Below are 16,992 nucleotides of genomic sequence, written 5' to 3'. Positions count from 1 at the left end.
AGATTCAAGAGTTATTAGATCGAGGGTTTATTCGCCCTAGAGTGTCTCTGTGGGTGCACCGATTTTTCTTGTGAGGAAGAAGGATGGAACCATGCGTAAGTGCATTGACCATCGACAACTGAACAAATTGACTATCAAGAATAAGTACCTCTTACCGAGGATTGACGATCTATTTGAACAGTTTCGAGGAGCTTCGGTCTTCTCTAAGATTGATCTCTGATCGGGGTACCATCAACTAATGGTCAAGGAGACGGATGTTTACAAGTCAGCTTTTAGGACTCGTTACGGTCATTACGAGTTTCTAGTGATGCCATTTGAACTGACAAATGCACCATCAGCTTTTATGGATCTGATGAATCGAGTGTTCTAGACCTATCTGGATCGGTTCATAGTGGTGTTCATAGATGACACTCTGCTGTATTCAAAGACTGAGGAGGATCATGATGCACATCTCTAAGTTGTTCTACAGATTTTGAGGGAGAAACAGTTATATGCTAAATTTAGTAAGTGGGAATTCTGACTACGAGAGGTAACTTTTCTGGGTCATGTGGTGTCTGTAGAGGGGATTAGGGTTGATCCTTTGAAAATTGAGGCTATTTTGGATTGGAAATAGCCTAAGTCGGTATCTGAGATTCGAAGTTTTCTAGGTTTGGCAGGGTATTATAGACAGTTTGTTAAGGGGTTTTCATTGATTACTGTACCTCTGACTAAGTTTTTGCGTAAAGGAGTGCCATTTAACTGAACTGATAAGAAGCAGGAAAGTTTTGAGAAACTCAAGAAAATTCTGACTGAGGCCCCTGTCTTAATATAGCCAGATTCTGGAAAGGAATTCACTGTCTACAACGATGCATCACATGTGGGTTTAGGATGTTTGTTAATGCAAGGGGGTAAGGTAGTGGCTTATGCATCTCGTCAACTTAAGATACATGAGAAAAACTATCCGATGCATGACTTGGAGTTGGCCGCAGTGGTGTTCGCACTGAAAATTTGGATGCATTACCTATACGGTGAGAAGTGTATCATTTACATGGATCACAAGAGCCTCAAGTATCTCCTCACTTAGAAGGAGTTGAACCTTAGACAGCGTAGATGGATTAAACTACTTAAGGATTATGACTGTCCAATTGAATACCATCCTAGCAAGGCTAATATGGTAATCGATGCACTGAGCCGTAGGGCTGTTACTGATTTGAGGATGATGGTTGCTCGTCTTAGTTTATTTGACGATAGTAGTTTACTGGCTAAACTTCAAGTTAAAACGAGGTGGATTGAACAGTTTAAAGGCAAGCAGATGGAGGATGAGTCACTGGGTTCTCGCTTCTGACAGATAGAGAATAGGGAAACTTCAGATTTTGGACAGAATAGTGAGGGGTCCTTTGTTTCCATGGGAGAATTTGTGTACCAAAAGATACTGATTTGAGGCTATCTATACTACAAGAGGTGCATAGTAGCCCTTATGCTATGCATCCTGGAGGGAATAAGATGTACCAAGACCTTCGAGAATTATATTGGTGGCTAGGTCTTAAGCGGGAAGTTACCAATTTTGTGAGTAAATGCCTGACTTGCTAGTAGGTTAAAGCGGAGCATCAGTTGCCTTAAGGGTTGCTTAAGCCAGTTAAAATTCTGCTTTAGAAGTGGGAGAGAGTAACTATGGACTTTGTTAGTGGGCTACCCCTAACGTCTTCTAAGAAGGATTCGATGTGGTTCATTGTGGATCGATTGACCAAGTCTGCCAATTTCATACCTGTTCGTACTGATTACTCGTTGTAGAAACTGGCTAAGCTATATGTTTCAAAACTGTGAGACTGCATGGGGTACCAGTTTCCATCATATCCGATAGAGATCCTCGCTTCACATCTTGGTTTTGGAAGAAATTACATGAAGCATTGGGTACAAGGTTCGAATTCAGTACTGCGTTCCATCCTCAAACAGACGGTCAGTCAGAAAGGGTGATTCAGATATTGGAGGATATGTTAAGGAGTTGTGTGATTGGCTTTCGGGGCAGTTGGAAGGATTATTTACCGTTGGTAGAATTTGCGTACAACAATAGCTACCAGTCTAGCATATAGATGGCACCTTATGAGACATTATATGGTGAAGTGTCATACTCCTACATGTTGGACTGAGTTAAGCGAGCGGCGTGTTTTAGGTCCCAAATTGATTTCTGATATAGAAGATAAAGTTAGATTGGTTCGGGATCGACTAAAGGCGGCATCTGACAGGTAGAAATCATATATTAATCTAAAGCTTAAAGAGATTGAGTATTCTGAGGGGGACCTGGTGGTTCTTAAGGTCTCGCCATGGAAGAAGGTACTGAGGTTTGGTCGGAAGGGCAAGCTAAGCCCTAGGTTCATTGGGCCTTACCGTATATTGGAGCACGTAGGACTAGTTGCCTATCAACTTGAGTTACCTCTAGAGTTGGATCAGATTCATGATGTGTTCCACTTCTCTATGTTGAGGCGATATCGCTCTAATCCTACGCACATCGTCTCGAAGGAAGAGATTGAGGTTAGGCTTGATCTGACTTTTTATGAGGAGTTGGTTTAGATTTTAGACCCTGATGTGAAGGTTCTAAAGAGAAAGTCGGTTGTATTGGTTGAGGTACTTTGGCATAATCACAGCTCTGAGGAAGCCACGTGGGAACCCGAGGAGGCGATGCGACAACAATACCCCCATTTATTTTAACCAGGTGAATTTCGAGGCTGAAATTTTCTTTTAGGGGGTAGAGTTGTAATGCCCCAAAATTTAGGAATCCATTTTTATGTTGTGTTGCATAAATGTATACTTGCTTCAATAGTTGAGTGTTCTGAGGAGTGTGGGGGAGGTCCTGAGTTCGAACCTCGGCTTGTGCAAAATTTTGATTTTGGCTTGAATAAACCCTGTCTTCTGTTAGTGAGTTTCTTAAATAAATATGGTTAGGATGTGTCATGAAATGCTTGATGGTCTAGGGGATAGAGGCGTGTAGAGTGTTTTAGGGGGCCTGGGGTTCGAGGCTTGGTAACGCAGGAGGAGCTTTTTATTTTGCTGTTAACGCTAGGGAGGTGTTATTGTTTGACTAAAATTGACTGCTTGTGTGGTGGAGAAAGTTGTGGCCGAATTCTAGGTGTGTGTTGGAGAGAATTTCGACTTGTTAAGATATGGTTAGGTGGGATGTTTTTGAGAAATCTTAGGAGTGATATAGGGAGAGAAATAAGGGAAGTATGAAGGGAGTGAGGAGGGTGTGCCGTTTGGGGACTCTGCCTCTATGCATTTTTGGCTTTGTGCTATTGACTGAGGGAGGTTTTTGGTTCTTTTCTTTGCCAAGACTAATATCGCATTTCGAGACATTCTCTTTATTTTGAATGAATTTTCTCTCTTTTTGGGGCTGAGCTCTGCATTCAATTTTTTTTGTGTGGTTGTTCTTTACCATTACCGATTAAACACCTTTCTTGCTTTTCTCAATTGGTAACATTTTTCTTCTCCTTTCTCTTAAGCCTTGCCGACTACTCTTCCCTCCTTCCCTTCTCGTGAACCTTTTTTCTCTTCTCAATTTGTTGGCCGAACTCCTCCATCTTTTTGTCCCACTTTCGGTTTTGGCAAGTGGTCTCAGATCTGTTGGGTTTGGTTACACGACTATTTCTCCTCTCCCTCAACTGTCTTCTTTGGCCGAATATTGGTAAGTGAACCTATCTCACTCTCTTCTTTTACCCTGTTTTGGTTCTCCCTTTTCTAACATCATCTCTTTCCCTCTTTTCCCTTAACATCGATTATCTTCCTTTCCTGTGTTACTCTTATAGATTAATCTTTATTCACATTCTTGTTCATTTCATCTTCGGCCTACAATCCCCTTTGTCGTTATTGGTAAGTAGGTATAATTGAGGAAGTGTGATGTTTCAAGTATAAGTTTTTTGAAAAGGGGTGATTTTTTTGTAGGAAGTAATTGAAGTCGGTTGACATTCCTCTCTGGAAGCCGAAGGTGTGATTGCTATTGTTTGGGGTAAGAAGTCGGTGATTGTTTTGGGGACCTCGTTAATTTCCTTTGTTACTTGGGTTAAGTAACTGGTTAATTTTTATACTATTTTCTTTTCAGGTAGGGAAAGTGTTCGGAGCGTGGATTAACTACAATCACATAAGGTGTGTAATCTCACTACAAAGATTGTGAATTGACAAAAGCCTGAAAGCATGTTCATAGACGCCACACGAGCGTGCATTCGCTCATATGGTGAATCAAATGCATAAACATATGTGTTTGACAGTAGAGGCCACCATTAGCGATCTCATGGGTTTTACATCATTTTGGGCCACGTTGGGCTGAAATGGGCCGTGTGGGCCCTGTATGAGCAAACCACACTGTTATGTGGAGATAATTGGGTTGATTGTGTAGTTTACACGGCCAAGGCTATTATTTGGGATCATTGGGCCACACGAGCGTGTGGACCCACATGGGTCGTATTATGGGCTTTGGGCCCATTTCCATTGTTTGACTGTTAAGGTTACACGGGTCTCCTAAGATGATTGTAGGCCTACTAATGTGTCAGTAGGTACAATTAGACCCCATACTGATGAAACGACTCTTATACCCCTTAAGGTAAAATGACTGATATACCCCTATGTTATATTTGACTGTATTTGAGCATGACATTTTGCATATACGTATATATTATGACATGACATGTTGCATGGGGTGGGTTTGATATATTTTGAGAAAGTGTACTATACTAGCAGCTCTACTGCATATACTGTTTCGTGCCGTAATTGGTGCTATATTCTGGAGTGTAGGGATGGGTGGGTCGATTTTATCCTCACATAGATTGTAGGGTTGGATGGGGTGGAGTGTAGAGGATGGATGGCTAGGATCTCTGTTTGCATCTCTGATACTATACTGAATTAGGCTAAGGCCCACACTGATACTGTTATCGTAATGGGCTAAGGCCCATACTGATATTGATACTATTAAGGGTTTAGGCTCAGACTATTTGCACTGCATGATTTACTGCTTGATGAATAGGGATTACACACTGAGTTTCCATAAACTCATTCTTCTGCTTATCTGAACAGGTAACCCTTAGGCAGGTCAGTGCTGCGAGGAACTCATAAACTCACTCTTCTGCTTATCTGCACAGGTAACCCTTAGGCAGGTCAGTGCTGCGAGGGACTCGGAGATGGCCACACCACTGTTTATGTTTTTAGTGTTTGATTTCTAGTAAAGGTAGTTTTATTTGGGTAAATTTTATGTAACAAGGTCGTTTTAAGTTTTTATTTTTATTTGTGGATTTAATTAATTTGACTTAAATCTGTTAGCAGTAGGACTCAGATTTTTAAAAGGCAAATGGTTTTCAACTACCATACTACGTAACTTGTTTTAAAAGTTGTCACAACAAACAAAGTTTTAAAGTGTAATAACGATTTAATATGAAACATGTTTTACTAGACAAACCTGTAACTTAGTAAATGAGTAATATAAGTTAGCTTCTCATAAAGCACACAAACGAGGTTTTAACACAAACAGACTTTTCTAATAGAACTACGTTATTCAAAACTCACTCCAGTGTGACATCACAGATTCGACCATAACATCTAGGTCGGGTTTGGGGTGTTACATAAAGAAAAGAAGCAAGCAGAGAAAGAAGCTCGGATTTCTGGTAAAAGATTTATGGGCAAATCACAATCATCTACATCATAGAAATCAAAAAAGTACCATGATCGTTTTAATGCTTCTGCGGGATATTTTGAAAAAAAGCAGAGCTCTTAACGCTCTAACCCGAGATCCTCATCTCTATCTGTAACAAGTGTTTGAAGTGTCGATAATCCCAAACCAAAATGAAAATATTGCAATAAATTTCATTTTGGGGAGTGCCATTTGAGAAGTTGAGCCTGTTACTAATGTGGTTCTCTTGATCATTTTGTCAAAGATTGCCTTGAAAGAATTGAAAAAGATACTGATCAAACTTCTAAGCCAAGTAATCTCGCCTCTCGAGGCAGACCACCTCGTCACCCTGGAAATGTCAGTGGTAGTCGAGGTATTACAAGGGATTCAACAGTCAAATCTGAAGCACGAGCACCGGCAAGGACAAATGCTATTCATGCTAGAGAAGATGCTTCTGCACTAGACGTCATTACTGGTACATTTTCTCTACTTGATACTGATATTATTGCTTTGATTGATCTTAGTTCCACACATTCATACATATGCACAAATTTATTGTTTGTTAAAAATTTACCAGTTGAATTCACTGAATTTGTGGCTAAAGTTTCAAACCCCTTAGGACAATATGTTATAGTGGATAAAATTTGTAAAACTTGCCCATTGATGCTAAAGGGTTATTGCTTTTTGGCTGATCTAATGTTGTTTCCCTTTGATGAATTTGATGTGATTTTGGGAATGGACTAGCTAACCTCAACATGATGCAGCGGTGAACTGTAAACAGAAATAAATTGTGTTAAAGTGTCAAAATGGTGAGTTATTTCACATTGAATCTGATAAACTGGATGGGCTATCTACTGTGATCTCAATAATATCAACATAGAAATATATCAGAAAGGGGTATGATGCTTATATTGCATATGTGTTGGATACTAAAGCATCTGAGTTGAAAATTCAGTCAATGCCAGTTGTTTGTGAATTTCCTAATGTATTTTTAGAGGAATTACCTTGTTTACCACCAGTTAGACAAGTAGAGTTCTCTATCGATCTTATTCCAAGGACAACAACGATATCTATAGCACCCTACAAAATGAGTCCTACTGAATTGAAAGAGTTGAAAGTACAATTGCAGGAATTGATTGACAGAGGCTTTGCTCGACCTAGTTTCTCACCTTGGGGTGTACCAATTCTATTTGTAAAGAAAAAAGATGGATCATTGAGATTGTGCATAGATTATAGACAATTAAACAAAGTCACAATAAAGAACAAGTATCCACTGCCTCTAATTGATGATCTATTTGATCAATTGAAAGTTGACACTGTATTTTCAAAGATTGATCTTTGTTTCGGTTATTATCAGCTACGTGTAAAAGATTCAGATGTGCCAAAGACAGTTTTAGAACCAGGTATGGGCACTATGAGTTTCTTGTGATGCCGTTTGGGTTGACAAATGCACCTGCAGTATTCATGGATTTGATAAATAGAATTTTTAGACTGTATCTAAATAGGTTTGTGGTGGCATTTATTGATGATATTTTGGTATATTCCCGAGATGAAAATGAACATGCTGAACATTTGAGAATAGTGTTGCAAACTCTGCATGAGAAGCAATTGTATGCCAAATTTAGTAAATGTTAATTTTAACTGCAGGAAGTTGGTTTCCTCAGACATATAGTATTTGTAGAAGATATTCGAGTGGATCGGAACAAAATTTCAGCCATTGTTAATTGGAAGCCACCAAAGAACGTGTCTGAAGTCTGAAGTTTTCTAGGATTGGCTGGATATTATCATATATTTGTTAAAGGATTTTCAATGATAGCTTCTTTAATGACTCGATTGTTGTAGAAAGATATGAAATTCGAGTGGTTTGATAAATTTTAGCTGAGTTTTGACAGGTTGAAAGCCTTATTGACAGAAGCACCAGTATTAGTTCAGCTTGAATCGGGGTAAAGAATTTATAATTTAGAGTGATGCGTCATTAAATAGTTTAGGTTGTGTATTGATGCAAGAAGGTAAAGTAATAGCCTAATGCTTAAAGATAGTTAAAACAATATGAAAGAAATTACCAGATACATGATCTTGAATTTGCAGCAATGGTGTTTGCATTGAAAATCTGGCGGCATTACTTATTTGGTGAAAAATGTCACATATTCACTGATCATAAAAGTTTGAAGTATTTGATGTTGCAGAAAGACTTGAACTTAAGACAACGCATGTGGCTTGAATTATTGAAAGATTATGATATGGTTATTGATTACCATCTAAGAAAAGCCAATGTGGTTGGAGATGCTCTGAGTAGAAAATCCCTATTTTCTTTGCGAGCAATGAATACCTGATTGTCATTATCTGATGATGGTTCAATCATTGCTGAGTCAAAAGCTAGACTGACGTTTTTGCAGTAGATTTCTAAAGCTAAAAAAATGATGATGAACTACGAGCTAAATGGATATAGTGTGCGTTGAATTCTGATTTAGAATTTTGGATTGGTTCTGATGGTTCTTTGTTATTCAGAGGTAGAATATGTATACCTAAGAACTTGGAATTGGTACAAAAGATTTTACATGAAGCTTATAATGGTAACATGTCTATTCATCCTGGTAGTAATAAAATGTCCAATGATCTAAAAAAGATGGACTGGTGGCCGGGAATGAAATGGGATATTTCTGAATTTGTATCAAAATGTTTGATATGTCAGCAAGTAAAATTTGAACATCAGGTGTCTCTGGGATTATTACAGCCAGATTTAATACCAGAATGGGAATGAGAAAGAATTACCATGGACTTTGTATCAGGGTTACCCCTATCTCCGAAGAAGAAAAATTCCATTTCGGTAATCATCGACCAGCTGACAAAGTTTGCACACTGTAGTCCAGTATGTATGGATTTTTCCTAGGATAGATTGATTGAAGTATATGTTTCTGAAATTGATAGACTGCATGGAGTGCCTGTTTTCATTATATCTAATAGAGATCCTCAGTTTACATCCCGATTCTAGAATAAACTACAAGAAGCCTTGGGTACACAGTTACATTTCAGTACTGCATTCCATCCTCAAACTGATGGACAATCAGAATGTGTTATACAAATTTTGGAAGATATGCTTTAGTGTTGTGTGCTAGAATTTGAAGTTAGCTGGGAAAAGTATCTACCTTTAGTTGAACTTGCCTATAATAATAGTTATCAGTCTAACATTAAAATGACACCGTATGAGGCTTTGTATGGCCGGAAATGTAGAACTCTATTGTATTGGATGAACTCAGTGAGAAAAAGATACACGGAGTTGACTTGATCCGTGAAACAGAAGAAAAGGTAAAGGTGATTCAAGACAGTTTAAAAGTAGTATCTGATCGTCAAAAGTCTTATGCCGATCTTAAACGAAAACAAATAGAATTTCAAGTCAGTGACAAGGTATTCTTGAAAGTATCACCTTAGAAGAAAGTTCTCAGATTTGGCCGTAAAAGAAAACTGAGTCCACAGTTCATCGGACCATATGAGATTATTGAAAGAATTGGACCCGTTGCTTACCGGGTGGCATTACCACCAGAACCTGACAGAATTCATAATGTTTTCCATGTGTCCATGTTATAACGGTATCTATCCGATCCTTCACATGTAATTTCTTAGACAGAAGTTGAGATTCAACCCGATATGACGTACAATAAGTAACCGATTAAAATTTTGGCACGTGAGACAAAAGAGTTGAGAAATATAAAGGTAGCTCTAGTAAAAGTTCTCTGGAAACGACATGGAATAGAAGAAGCTACATGGGAACTGGAGGATACCATGAGAAACCAATATCCAAATCTCTTTACTGGTAAGATTTTTGGGGACGAAAATTCTTAAGGGGGAGAGTTGTAACAACCCATTTTTAGTGAAATCAGAACAGTGGTTTCGAGACTATAAATCCGAACCAGAAAGAAAAACTATTTTAATATTATTGTATGGTTTGCATTATGATAGGATTATTCTATAAAAATTCTGATAAGAAACTTTTATCGATTATGTGTTTAGTTATGGAAAGGACCAAATTGTATAAAATTCAAAAGTTGAGTTCTAAGAGCTATAAGTATCAAATAGCTATGGAATTCAAAACTTGAGGTCCTTATATGGTAATTAGACCATTAAAGAAAAGTTAGTAGATATTTTTGGTGATTTTCATCCATGGAAAAATTAGAGAAGGCTTAGGACTAAATTGGAAACTAAAATTAAAATATGATAATAGAAATATCATCTTATTTTATATCATCTTCCCCAAATTAAGACATGGAAACTCTTGGAAAGAGAAAAGTCTTCATTGGTTCAATTGAGTAAGAATTCTTGTCCCATTTTTAGTGAAATTTATATTTTTGAGATCGAGATAGTCTAATCTATCTATTTTGGGGATTAAATTGAAAAGTTATGAAAGTAACAAAGTTTTTCCATGGATGAATATGCTAAAAATTTGAAATTTATGGTAGAAAATGAAAGGTTGTTGATAGATAAACAACTTTTACGAAGGGAATTTTGATGAAAAAATGATTTAAGGACTAAATTGAAAAGTGGTAAAACCTATGGAAAAATTCTAAATTTTGTGAAATACAAGTGTTGTAAATGTTATATGAAAATTTTGATTAGGCTTGGAATAAGGATTGAATTGCATGAATTTCATTTTCCGAGCCTAGGGACAAATTGGAATTTATGGAAAGTTTAGGGGCAAAATGGTAATTTTGCCTATGGTGTAAATTGAATTCAATTGAGTATGAAATGGATTAAATTGATGTTTAAATTTATTTATATAGATCCAAACAACTCAAATTCGAAGCTAGATCAAGGAAAAAAAAAAGTTTTGGATTAGTAGATTTCGTATACAAACAAGTATCGAGGTAAGTTTGTGTAACTTAATTATGCATGTTAATATGTTTGAAAATGAATGTTGCATTTGGGTGAATTATATAAATGCTTAAAGTATGAAAGAAATTATATGCCTGATATTGCTCGAATAAATGACAGGTTTCGGTTGAATTAAGAAATTCGATGGATATATGTGATTTCTCTTATTAATGTGGTCCTTCATATGTTGCGGATAGAAAATAGCTCGGACGAGAAATCCTGTTATAGCCCTCTCGAGCATCCTGTTAAATAGTTCTTATGAGCATCCTAATCGATAGTGATCCTGCATGTGTTGCACACTACCACAGCTCTGTGTGAGCGTCCAGTTACATGATTCGATCGGTTGTGATCTAGCATATAATGCAGACACAAACGCAGCTCTACGTGAGCGTCTTGATATAAGATCTTATAGGCTTTCTGACATGGCTCGCTTGAACTCCCTGTTACCTTATCCTGTGCTCCCTGATAATAACTCTTCGGAGTTACCTATTAATCTCTATGAGCTCTCTGAATAAAACTCTTATGAGTTTCCTATTTAGCCCAGATAAGTGTCCTGTTACATGGCTCATGTGAGCATCCCGATATGTGACTTGAGAGTGTGCTCCCTGATTAAGTGCCCTAATGGGTACCCCTGATTATGAGTTGACGGTTTATAGTTTTGTATGCCTTGTGTGTACTACCTGAGTATGTATCGAAATTTCAGTGTTTCAATGGATAAATTCCTAAAATGAGAATCTATGAGATTAAATGAATTATATCTTGAATGTTCCTGAAATTTTTGAAAAATTGTAACATGATGAGCTCATCTATACTATTTAATGTACATGTGAATTATGTAACTAACATACTTGTTTGAATGTATGTGATTAGATAAATTTTCCAAATTGTTGGGAATCATGTTATTGTATGCTTATTTGTTTGAATGTAAATGGTAAGTTTAATTATTTTTATACGAACTTATGAATAATTAAATGCTTACTAAGTTTTATTTTCTCTGTTTTATAGTGCTCGGAAGCTCATAAAGGTTGGAGACCAGTCGGAGCGTCATCATACTATCTCCAATTCGTTTTAGTATAAATAGTAAACTTACTCTAGTATAATGGCATGTATAAGCTAGTGGTAACAAAGAAGACATATAATGGTTGGTTGAAAATCTAGCCATTTGAAATGGCTAGAGTGGTATATTTTGGTCTGTTTTTTTAAAACCATAATATGTTTGATGAGTTTTGAAATGGTTAAATAGTAAATGAAATTTAAAATAAATGGTAAATGAAGTTGAGTTGGAATCATTGATATAACTTGTAAATTAAACTTAATTCGATTTGAGGTAAGTTTGGGAACACGTGAACATAAGTGATAATATATCACACATTATTCTTGCAATTGGCCTGAATAATATGTATTGAATAGATTGTTATATATCTACAAGTGTGGTTGTAGTTTCATGGAAAATTTGGGTGAGAAATAAAGCTAGAAAATGGCTTTATTTTGTCCAAACGGGTAGACACACGAGCGTGTGTCTTGACCGTGTATGACACACGGCCTGACACATGGGCATGTGGTTTGGCCGTGTGTCCCCTGCATCCTAAAATTGAGAAATAGAATGCTCAGAATTGGGCACACAGGCGGAGACACGGGTGTGTGTCTCAGCCGTGTGAAACTTGCACCTAATTTGTGAAAATTAAATTGACCACACGGACTAGCACACGAACGTGTGGCAAGCTGTGTAGCACAATTCAGGGAGTTATAAGAGTAAGGACAAGGGCTAGGACTCGATCGTGTGCCTCACATCGAATGCCCACACGGCCTGAGACATGGGTATGACACATGCCCGTGTGAACCACACGGCCTACCCACACGGGGTATGACCCCAGTATATAAGAAAAATTTTGAAATTTTATGAAAAATTTTCTAAGTTCCAGATTTATTCTCGACTTAATTCTAACATTTAAATTGGGCCTCAAGGATCCATTCAAGGGACAATATGATTAATTTCAGATATGAAAAGTAAATGACATGAATTATATGAAATTTCTCTGTAAAATCTGGTAATGCTCTGTAACTGTAACACCTCTAACCCGTATCCGTCACCAGACCAAGGTTATGAGGCATTATAGGACATATCGAAACATTAAACAAACATTTCACAAACAACAATTATACGTCATCATATCATCAATAAGTCCCTTTCTTAGGTCAACAAGACCTTAAATAAACATTAGGAAGGGGTCCGGACTAAGCCAAACACATACAAAAATTTTTCGAAACTCAACATTTTTCCTAAGTTACAAAGGTAACACGCCCCTGTGAACTGGCCATGTGCCTCACATGGCATTAGACATGCCCGTGTGTCAAGGCCGTGGCATAACAGGGCATACATACTGACTTATCCATACGGTTGTAAGACACACCCGTGTGTCTAGTCTGTGATTGAAACTGACTTGACCACACGGCCTGGCACACGCCTGTGTGTGTGCGACCATGTGGTCTGCTCAGGCTCAGTTCGAAATGGCCCTCGAGCAACACGGCAGAGACACACGCCCCTGTCCCTACCCGTGTGGGCAAAAATAGGCCATTTACAATGCCAATATGCCACCCGTTTGGTTCCTCCCTACAATACCAAAATCAAGCATCATATATGCAACATTTTCAGCCAAATTCAACTCCAAACATATATTAATCAATCCATAATATCATCAACCAATTTCATGCTCATTCTCTATATGAAAGCATATTAAAATCACATGCTAAACATTACTAAATTCCCAACTATGAACATACCAAAATGACCATTTCACTTGGCCATATACATATATATATCTCTAAACATATCACATTATTTATCTTTTCAAACCATATTCAAATAACTAATGCATCATGAATGTTATACTCATCATTTTACCTATAGAAATATGAACCATAAGTTGAAAATACATTCGAGATTTCACCATAATGCTCAAGCCAAATCATATAACCAATTACACCATACATATAAACCATGAATCATACTTCCCAAAATAAGCTCTATGCGTAACCAAATATACACAATATTAGCATCATAATTAAGCCATTTTCGCATGGCTATATATATACTCAAATCAAAATGAACCATCTCAAAACTAGCCTATACATGCCACATAACCAAAACTCAAAGCTTTTATTTACCGAAGCTATAACTAGATAGTGTGATGACGTCTCCTACAACTTCCAACCCAAACAAGTATCTAAAACTCTATAGACATAGGAAAAAACACACAGAGTAAGCTTTGAAAGCTTAGTAAGCCGTAAGCAAATAAATCATTTCAATAATAATCTATAAACCAATATCACTAAACTGAATTTATAAAATCTAAATCACATATACATTTATTGTACTCGCAAATTCATATAATCACATTAAATAACTCCACTTATCTTATTTATCAATGAACGTATAACCATGCTTTCAATTTTGAATAATAACCGTTAACTCAATCATATAAGTCCAGTTCACACATATTCATTACATCGCTAATCAAACTATGTTCATTTTGTAACACCTGAAACCCGGCCCAGACATTATGGCCAGATCTGACGTGTCACATGGACTTACGACTTAGTATGCATTCGCTGGTTTAAGTGATTGGGGTGGTCTTTGTAAAAATAGCAATTGAATGAAAAGTCGGTTTATCAATCTTTAGGCTATCTATTTATTGTGCTTGTTGAGTCTTGAAAACGTTCATTAATTTTGAAAACCTGTGTAGCCTAACATTAGCAGTTTCGTCATAGTATAAATATAATCAGAAAATAAAACCATAGCGGAAAAAATAAATTTAAATAGTGGCCTTATTACAACTTAAAACCAAAAATTAAATCAGAATATAAAAATAATAAAAATAAACTAACTTAGAAAAACCAACTTTGCAGATGATGTGGCCACTCCGAATCTCTCACAACTCCAAGCCCACTATGGTTGGGGATTTCCTGCAGAGATGAAAATAAAGGGTGAGTTCGGTAAACTCAGTGTGTAACATAACCCAACCATAGCCCAAAACAGATCAAACCTCGAGTCGACTTATCGGGCCTTGGCCCAAGATGAAATCGAATGAAACCCATAGGCCCATAGCAATATAGAACAAATATATCATGAATGCAGAAATCCCAACCCAGAGCCATCTATAACACCCCCGTACCAGCCTTACACCATGTGGGGAGACTACTCGACCCACCCAACCGCTACACACCACAGAAGTTGCAGCGAGGCTGCCAGATATTGCGACAAAGTCACCAGATACAGATATTGTGGCTAGGCCACCAGAACAGATATATATATATATGTGGCGAAGCCACCAGATTGCAACGAGGCTGCCAGATATTGTGACGAAGTCACCAGAACAGATATATGTGGCGAGGCCACCAGATTGCAAATGAGGTCGCCGAACGCTTCCTCCATCAATATAAACCCATGTCCCATGCAATGAAATAATATGTCATGGCATACGATACGTAAGCAGAACATCATGCTTTTCGGAAAAAAAACCCTAAGGGTAAAATCGTAATTTTGCATGCATAAGGGTATTTCAGTAATTATTACCTATTGCTAAGGTTTCATGCTCATTCTATCATTTACCAAGTAATCAGAAGTACTTACCTCGTCTTTTTACCAAAGTGGGCCTGTTGGCCCATTGGCCCGTTTTCCGCCCATTAAGCCCAAAATACCGTTGTGCGAAAATGCACACTCTACACTCTAATCATCCAAATGCACCATATTCATTAACAATCGTCTCACGAAGGCCAGACGTCATGAGCTCTAAAATACCAATGTTTCGGTATTTTGGCTTTTACCGATTCAGTCTAAGGGAGGGTGTCGTTTACACACCTGGTTGATGACGATTGATGACGATATCTCCCACGCGATAATCCTGTTAGGAGACTGCAGTTAATCCGCACTCCAAACACTCTTAGCTGAAGCCCAACCCAAACGAGCACATCACAAAATGAAAGGGATTAGCCAAGAAGGGTATGCCTACTCTCCTCATGGTTTGCGCTATTTAAAGCCAGCTCTCCATCTACTCTTATGTTAGCTTCTTGATATGGGATCCCTCCATCACCAGAGTTTAAAACCAACACCAACTCTTGTCATCCCAACATAGCAAAATAATCAACCTTTGTGTGCCAAGGGATTCGAACCAAAGTCCTCTCACATGCCTACTCACGCCACCACCACTAGGCCATCAACTCATTTGTGTCATAAATCCAACACATTAAACTTTAAAGCGCACCTACTTGCTTCCAGATTTATTGAAAAGAGAAACCAAAATATATTGCAAGAGCCAAGACTTAAACCTTGGACCCCTTGCTTCCTTTATGGTGTCACTTCCTTGTCCCCTAAGTGGCGCCACCTTGCCACTACACCATACTCCTTTTTGTGTCATCTTTTACACCTTTACTCTTAAAAGCCCAAATGCCAATTGCATCACCTGTTCATAAAATTAAAATTCCGAAGACTACCACGGATTTAATTTAAGTTTGGGCCTTCCAAAGGCTTACTAACCTACTAAAATATATATTTTAACCAACCAGAACACACAAAAAATTTTAAAAATCATAGAAACACAGAAAACCCGAAAATTGGGGCGTTACACATTTATTACAAATCATACATAAGGTTATTTCAACTTCTTTATAAACACTTCCAAACTCGAACGTCCATAAGTCCCTTATTCACATAAACCAAATTTGCCTATATGAACCATATAGCCAACTCAACCATTTAAATTTCATTATCTATTCAAGTTTTCAAACCAAGAAATCATACATCAAAACGATGTTTCATATGTCATAACTCTCATGTCCGAAACATAGAACCACAATTTCATATAACGAGCATATATAACACATCATTCATTTATATACATTCATATCATTTGTTGTCATATATTTCACATATAGTCATATGATTCATACTCACCTTTCATTTTGGAATTTCATAACAAATCATAGGTACCTAAATCGGATACAATTTCACATGGTTATTCATTTCTCAGAATGCCCTTTGAACCATTCAAAATCAATAAGGATACTCGGATAACTCATGAGCTCCTACAATGCTAACGTTCCAGATGTAGTCTTGCATGTAATAAAATATCGATGCCACTGTTCTAGATAGGGTCTTACACGAAATCATATACAATGCCAATGTCCCAGACATGGTCTTACACGTAAATCACAAATCGATGCCAACGTCCCAGACGTGGCTTACATGATAACATATATTGAAATCCTATGTCATGACATATGTATCCTAACTATTCATATGGTTCGTACGGGGCTTTTCAAACATTGTCACATTATCGAAACATTCTCAATTTCACCTATTCAAACAATCCATGATCGGAACAGATTCTCCAAAGCTTGATTCAATTCGGCATCACATATATATATTTCTTTACAACTCAATTCAGCTCATATAATTTATCGACATTTCAATTTAACAACATCTATTTATTTATGAACTTACC

The 16,992-nt window shown here is 37.4% G+C and overlaps 1 protein-coding gene across 1 annotated transcript; it reads left to right on the top strand.

The window, feature by feature from the left end:
• The first annotated feature begins 1,150 nt into the window (after positions 1 to 1,150).
• Positions 1,151 to 8,387, top strand: LOC128290563 (uncharacterized). Its single transcript, XM_053026266.1, has 4 exons — positions 1,151 to 1,310; positions 5,892 to 6,101; positions 8,135 to 8,199; positions 8,319 to 8,387. The coding sequence occupies exons 1-4, from the start codon at positions 1,151 to 1,153 to the stop codon at positions 8,385 to 8,387; spliced, it is 504 nt and encodes a 167-aa protein (XP_052882226.1).
• The last annotated feature ends 8,605 nt before the right edge of the window (positions 8,388 to 16,992 follow it).

The sequence above is a fragment of the Gossypium arboreum genome, chromosome 3 (assembly GCF_025698485.1).
Source record: "Gossypium arboreum isolate Shixiya-1 chromosome 3, ASM2569848v2, whole genome shotgun sequence".
Lineage (NCBI taxonomy): Eukaryota > Viridiplantae > Streptophyta > Magnoliopsida > Malvales > Malvaceae > Gossypium > Gossypium arboreum.
The sequence above is the reverse complement of the archived record's forward strand: the minus strand, read 5'-3'. Positions and strand labels throughout refer to the sequence as shown.

What these genes read in the sequence shown, in the direction of transcription:
- LOC128290563 (XM_053026266.1), top strand. Translation starts at nt 1,151, where the DNA reads ATGGTAATCGATGCACTGAGCCGTAGGGCTGTTACTGATTTGAGGATG. An exon ending in TGCACTAGACGTCATTACTG is followed by an intron (nt 6,102 to 8,134) that starts GTACATTTTCTC and finishes TTTGTTATTCAG; the next exon opens with AGGTAGAATATGTATACCTA. An exon ending in TTTACATGAAGCTTATAATG is followed by an intron (nt 8,200 to 8,318) that starts GTAACATGTCTA and finishes TTGATATGTCAG; the next exon opens with CAAGTAAAATTTGAACATCA.